Source organism: Teleopsis dalmanni, chromosome X (assembly GCF_002237135.1).
Source record: "Teleopsis dalmanni isolate 2A chromosome X, ASM223713v2, whole genome shotgun sequence".
In the NCBI taxonomy this organism is placed as follows: Eukaryota; Metazoa; Arthropoda; class Insecta; order Diptera; family Diopsidae; genus Teleopsis; species Teleopsis dalmanni.
Window position 1 is genome coordinate 2247446 of NC_051848.1, and position 7533 is coordinate 2254978.

The 7533-nt window shown below is 33.4% G+C and overlaps 1 protein-coding gene across 1 annotated transcript; it reads left to right on the forward strand.

Annotated features, from left to right (window-relative positions):
* Positions 1-7303, forward strand: LOC119688145 (NAD-dependent histone deacetylase sirtuin-1). Its single transcript, XM_038102807.1, has 2 exons — positions 1-1474; positions 5401-7303. The coding sequence occupies exons 1-2, from the start codon at positions 181-183 to the stop codon at positions 7077-7079; spliced, it is 2973 nt and encodes a 990-aa protein (XP_037958735.1). The 5' UTR covers positions 1-180; the 3' UTR covers positions 7080-7303.
* Positions 7304-7533: the final 230 nt, after the last annotated feature.

Below are 7533 nucleotides of genomic sequence, written 5' to 3' on the forward strand. Positions count from 1 at the left end.
TGCTTATATATGAATTAATAATTTTGTGAAATTATAGAAAATCTTGTGTTGTAGAGAAAAAAAATTTTGTGTGTACCAACGAAGTACTGTGTGAAGCATAATAGAAGATAAACGAAAAACGTGAGAATCCGTGGCAAAGTGGATAAAGGGTTTTTGTTTACACTAGATTAGTTAAAAAGAATGGAAAATTGCGCTAATGCAAGCATAGATACGCATTTAAAAAATATATATGAACAAGTGCATGATATTGTGGCCAAAGATACAGCGGATTTGTATAAAAACGGTGATTGTTCAAATGGAACGCAGAGTTTCGATTTTGGCGCCGAAATATTGAGAGAAGAAAAAACAATGTCTGAGAACAGTAAGAAAACAAAATTGGAAAACATAAACACAAAAGTTGCGCCAGAAGGTGAATACAGTAATATATCAGTGTCCCCAGTGAAAGTAACTGCAATTTTAAACAAATCAGAATTGGTGGAAAATGATCATGTTAAAGATGATGTCGAAGAAGATCAGGCTGAGCAATATAATGACGACGATGACAGCTACACAACAGATGATAATTCCAGCTCGCAACAAGGTGACCAAAACTCAGATGAGCAATTAAATGATACAATAGAAACGGATGAGTCTAGTACTGATTCAGATTATTCTGATATCAGCGGTTTATCAGACGTTTCTGGACGTGAATGGAAACCTATAAATCCACGTCCCATACATTGGGTACAAAGACAAATACATTCAGGCGCAAATCCACGTGAATTACTTTCACAAATTTTGCCAACCAGTGCACAACAGATAGCACCAAATCTAAACGATATGACACTTTGGCGCATACTAGCCAGCATGCTTTCCGAGCCGCCAAGGCGACGTAAATTAAGCTACATTAACACTTTCGAGGATGTTATCGATTTAGTTCAGCAATCACAAAATATTATTGTTTTAACGGGCGCGGGTGTTTCCGTTTCGTGCGGCATACCTGACTTTCGTTCTAGTGATGGTATATACTCGCGTTTAGCTAAAGACTATCCGGACTTACCAGATCCGCAGGCTATGTTCGATATAAATTATTTCTCTCGTGATCCACGTCCGTTTTATAAGTTCGCACGTGAAATTTATCCTGGTCAATTTAAACCATCTCCTTGTCATCGCTTCATAAAATTGTTGGAAGATAAACAAAAGCTATTGCGCAATTATACACAAAATATTGATACGTTGGAACAAGTGGCCGGAATACGCAATGTGATCGAGTGCCATGGTTCGTTCTCGACAGCGTCCTGCACAAAATGTAAGTTGAAATGTGACGCAGACACCATACGCCCGGACATTTTTGCACAGCGTATTCCAGTTTGTTGTCATTGTCAACCAAATGTTCAGCAAAGCGTCGATGCATCTGAACCAGTTTCTGAGGAAGAGTTGAGACGTTTAGTCGAAAATGGAATTATGAAACCTGACATTGTGTTCTTCGGTGAAGGTATGCTTTTACAAATTCATAAATCTGTTATATGCAATAATATCCAATATAGAGCTAATTACCATATTTATTACATATTATGCTAACTTTGAGAAGCATATCTTAATATATAATTACTTTATTATATTATTTATATAAATTATCTAAATCCTTTATGGATTTAGAGTATATTTTTAAGCCCAAATTCCAAATAAATTGTAATTACATAGGCCTATTTCTTCTTCATCTAATAAGAGATGCTCTTAAGATGCTTTTAAAAAAGTTTATTTTTATTTTTAAAATTTTATAATATATTATGTTATAGTAATTAGTCACTTACTTTCAACAATTATTAAAAATAAAAATTAGCAAAAAAAAACCTAAATAATTTTTAGTTTTTTTGTTTAATATTTAAACTTTAATAAAAATAAAAAAGAATATTTAATTCATATCTGGCGAACTCCAGATATGAACCGAACTCCAAGAGCAATTATCGGGTTAACATCCCGGAGTATATTATATATGCTTAATGTTGTTGTAATAACCCGCTGGGACATGCTTGTGTAGTCCCGTTGAGGTATGCTGAACGGCACTTGGTCGTCGTGGTCGACGAGTGGTTCTGGGACGTAGACCCGGACGTTCTTGGTATATATATGCTTAATAATATGGATAATATAATTTTGTTCTATGAATCAGTCATTGAATAATCACGATGCTTATGAAGAATACACAAATTAGTCAGTGAGATGGTAGGGACTCTGCAGAAACCCCCCAGCCATTAGACTTTTGCTTAAATAATGCTATGAGGGTAGAGAGATTTGTATATTGCCTATTTTATATTTTCTAAAATTTCCTAGTCTACACATAAATTGGGAATTATTATATGTGTATCTACTTACTTGGCTATTACAGGCGTGAGACGTTCTTGGCTGTGTGCAATAGCGTCCACCAGACAGCCCGATCAGTGACTTGCTGTCACCAGTTTGTAGTAGTACTGAGTGCTGTCATCAAATATTAGGCAGTTTATGTTTTAAATTCACACTTCTTCATTATCTCGTTGAGCATATCTATTGTACTACAATAAAATACCCCTAATAATTCTGGGGAAAATACCTTTCTATACTTGGTACTGTACTTTTCTGTAATATTACCTTTACTGTAGCATAAACGCACGTATATTTTAAATTTACTTTACATTTCGATAATACTAGTATTATAACTTGGTGTTATATTGTCTTAAGTTTTCTTGGAACAAATAAATCAGTTTATTATTTTATAAATATTAAATATACAAAGTCTGTTTTAAAGCAAACAGGTCTTTTTACATAAAAAAACAAATAAAAAGTATTTATTTTAATTTTATTAAAATAATCTCTTGGGTTGATACAGTGATTTACGCGGTTAAATAGCATGTCATTTGAGTATTTTATATCATCCATAATGATGTCAGTACAAGCCTCATGACATCTACGTCTATAAAGTACTTTCATTTTATCGGCAAAGGTATATTTCTCATGGTGCTAATGCCATACCACCTTACCGACCCATTTAAATGCCTATAAATGGTCTTACTAGAATACCTATTATTAAAAAGTTCTGTCTACTTTCAAATGCACCTTATATACTGTAGTTATTGTTGTAACCTGCAAAGATCTTCAAGCGGATAACACGAAACGAAAGATTTGGGTTAGATGGGTTAGATTGAATGTATAAGAATAGATTGCCGATAAACATATATACTTTAGTTATGTCCTACTGTGATGAATACACTAACAAAGAGTTCTTGAGTTCTAATAGCCAAAATACACTTACATTGATTCTAAGATGTGACTTCTAGTGATTCTAAGAAATTATTTTAGTTTTATTTTTTTACTATTGTGCAATAATCTAATTGTGGAATCGTTAGAAACCCTGTAGTGTCTACTTCTTTTTCGTTTGCTCCACCTGTGTCCTAGAACTCTTTCCGCTATGATAATTTATTTGGTATTTTATCATTTATAACAAATTGGGTTCATTTTCTATGTAATTCTTAGTTCAAATACGCTGTTCACAATCCTTGCTTTTTGAATTGGAAATTTCAGAGAATTGGAATTGTATCTCTGGGAGCTCAGAGAGAGATTGTTTCTATAAATAAATGTTACAATATTTTTTGGTTTATGTTTGCAAATCTCTTGCGGTTCAATAAACATCAAATAAAAGTAATGTACTCGCTTCCTGACAACTGCAAGACACAACCATAGATCATGTCACATTTATCTTCTTTGCACTTTTCATTCTACAACTTCCAGTATCCTTTGTTTTTATCGTTCAATAGTGATAACTTCAGGATCAGCCAGTATTTAAAATCTTGACATATATTTTGATCCGAATGAGTTGTTTAGATTGCTTCAGACCTTTAATATCAGCAAATATTAGTTAATCAACGCTGTTTAAGCTATTAAAGTGCATAAAATGTTATTCTTTCATAAGCTTCTTTTGAGATATACTTTTAGGTTGTTGTTCTTGTAGTGTAAGATATATATAAGATGAAAAGCACTACCTTTTGCGTCATATCTTCTGCTTATCTAGAGTTACATGTATTTAGAAAGAAGTACTTCAACTAATATATGATACGTTTTTATTTTTAATCATTTCAGTTTCTTAACTTTTATAAAGTAATTTAATGTATTGATATGCTTAATTTTTGACTAATATCGGATAACTTCATATGTGATAATGGATTTTATTATAATACAAATAACCCAGCTTTTTCCATATACAATTAGTCACCTTCAAGTGTTCATTCCATAAAAGCCTTTTAGCATAGATAACTTCAAAATATTTTATGTCCATATTTTTAATAGTGGCATAGAAATTTCACTAACTTAATTAAAATTTCTACAAATATAATGGTAATTTTACTTTCGTTTTGGAATACTTTAGTAGTCTGTGTAGTATTTTCTAGTTTTACCTTAGTACTGAATGATTGAAATATAATAGAAGTTCTTTTAAACTAACAAGACCGACACATAATTTTTGATGATTCCATGAGTGGCTTTGCCGATTTCCCAAATTTGATTCCAAGAGGGGCCGGGGCTACATCCCGGAACCAATCGTCGATCCAGAGTACCAAGTGCCGTTCAACATTTCTTAAAGGGATCACACAAGCAGATAGCAGCGGATTACAACAACAATAACTTCCCAAAGTCACTTCTTTTTCAAGGCAATCAAGTGATTTTCACTATATATTGGTTGTTGTTGTAATAACCCAAGGGAATCTATTGAGCAGATAACATGAAAGGAATTATATATTCATTTACATGGGTTAGGATGTGGGTAGGTGATGATAGTGTGAGGAGCAAGGAAGCAGTTTAAGAGTACGAATGGATTAAGGGTGGGTAAGTGTTCCCCATTGCTTGCGCTTTCCTATACCATAACAGTTTCCTATTTCATCTCATTAAGGAAGTTTTGTCCTTCTTTTATGTGTTTGCCTTTATGTCAACGTTGGTAAAAAGCGGTACTTTAAGTCAACATTTACTAATATTATAAGATCAGCTTAAAATGTTTAATTATATATTTATTGAAAATAAGCATGGGTGAAAAATATCAACTTATGTTAAACAGTATTTTAGCACAATTTTGCTTAGTTCTAGGAATTGCCGGGTTTACATCCCGGATCCACTATTGTTGTAGCCCGCAGGGACCTGCTTGTGTAGTCCCTTTTAGGTGGTGCGAACTGCATTTAGTCGTTGAACTCAACAAGAAGCTCCGAAACGTAGACTCGAACATTCTTGAAACCTCCGGGATGCAGTCGTCTTTTGAGATGACCAAATGTCGCTTGCACCTCCCAACAAAGATTACATAAACAACAATTTTGCGATCTGAATTTCTTTTAAAAAAATTTTTACTTGTTTTTACTTTAAATATTCCAATATCTTTTTTTTTACTAATTTTTGATATCAATGCAGGTTTGCCCGATGAATTTCATACAGTAATGGCCAGCGACAAGGATAAATGTGACTTACTAATAGTGATTGGTTCATCGTTGAAGGTGCGCCCAGTTGCCTTAATACCATCGTCAATACCGGCGAATGTACCACAAATACTAATTAATCGTGAACAGTTACACCATTTGGAGTTCGATGTCGAATTACTTGGTGATTCAGATGTGATTATAAATCAATTATGCCATCGTTTGGGCGCAGAATGGAAAGAAATCTGTTTTGATAATAAAGTATTGTCTGAATCCAAAGCATTGTTGCCTATAGAAGAAGATACCAGCACTGAAGGTGAGGGGGAAACTGAAGATGATGTACAACAAATGCAAGATACTGATACACAATCTACACAATCATGCTCATCAGCAGATATAGCATTACGTGCTGCTGGCGCTTACTCCGATAGTGGTTTTGAATCATCTTCTTCCGGTCTAACTTTAAATAAACCATCACCTGGTAATGAGACTATAGGAACAATAAGACATTTAAAAATAAATACAACAGATCGTATAAAAACAACAATAAACAAAAGTGCAATTAATATACCCGGTCTTCTAGACGAACCAACTGATGCAGTTGATTTCGGTTTAATACAAGAATCCACTTCTTCGATATATTCAGAAAGTTGTCGTCATTTATCTATCGATTCTTCTAAGGATAGCGGCATACAAACCGATTCATCAAATTCCGCTTTACCACCAGCACATAACACTGATGCATTGCTACCACCAATAACGAAGTTCGGTGATAGTGGTGGTACAAAAATGACCAATAGTAATGCGTTGCCTCCTGCCAGCACAAATAGTTCAGTAACAGATGTGAAGGAAATATCTTTTGGAAACGTTGAAGATAAGAGAACTGTTAGAGATACTGGACGCAATTTAAAGCGTATACGCCAGGAAAAAAGACAAAGTGCAGCAGAACGTTTAATGCCTGGCACTTTTTATAGTTATGATGGCAGTGCTTCATATGTATTTCCAGGTGCGCAAGTCTCTTGGTGCACAGACACCGATGATGATACTGAATATGAGAGTGAAGAAAACGATGATAATGAAGAAAATGAAGAGAACGATGAGAATGAAGAAAATGACGATAATGAAGAAAATGATTTTGAACAGGATGAAACAAGCGAAATTGACGTTACCACTATTCAAACTAATGTTGCAGATAGCAGCAATACTAAAGAACTATATACAAATCTAACACCTCCGCATAGTACAATTGATGAGTATAAACTGCAAACAACTACCACAGTAATACATGTTTCAAAACCCACGACACGTAAGCGTTCATCAACGGATGGCAATGGTGTTTGTGATGAATCAACTGCGGAAAATAACTACGTTATGTTGATGCAGGAATCTAAAATACTAACTGAACCCAGCAGTTCATCAATTACATGTTACTCGCCTCCACTAAAGAAGCAACGTGACAGCGTCGAAGATGTCACCAGCGATGGTGAGAACAGTAGTAGCAGCAATTCAAGCAATAATTCCGATGATAATAGCAACAATACCTTAATCTTAAACAATAATGGTAAAAACAATTCCAAAACTAGTAATAGCGATGATACGGTTTTAAGTAGCAATAGTAACGAACATACACTGTCAAAGTTTGGAGTGACCAAATCTTTACTGCAGCAACTTTAAAACTAATTTCAAATAATTTAATTCATTTTAAAATTATTATTACTTTCTTTGAATTGTTTACCTAATATAAGCTGCACTTTGTAGTAATAAATTTTTTAAGAAATATAATGGCTTGTAGTAAATGTATGTTAGTATGTCTAACGTTAAGTTGAAACCATGTTTCGCTTATTTATGTTTAGTAAAATTTTAATTAAACTCATTTTGACAATAGAACTTTTTTGTTTTAAAGCTAAAAAAATGGAAAAAAAATTTTTTGAACTGCAGTGTTGAACTTGCATTTTTGTAAATAATCTTTCATCATTCAACTACACTGCAGCTTATTTTTTTTTATTAAAAATCTCATTATGGCAATATATTTAATATTTATGCTATTAAAAATATTCACTTGTTAAAATTTGTTTTAAAATTGTTAGTGTTCAGTTTGTATAGTTTTGAAGCAAAAAAGTTCTAATTC

What these genes read in the sequence shown, in the direction of transcription:
- LOC119688145 (XM_038102807.1), top strand. Translation starts at nt 181, where the DNA reads ATGGAAAATTGCGCTAATGCAAGCATAGATACGCATTTAAAAAATATA. An exon ending in CATTGTGTTCTTCGGTGAAG is followed by an intron (nt 1,475 to 5,400) that starts GTATGCTTTTAC and finishes ATATCAATGCAG; the next exon opens with GTTTGCCCGATGAATTTCAT.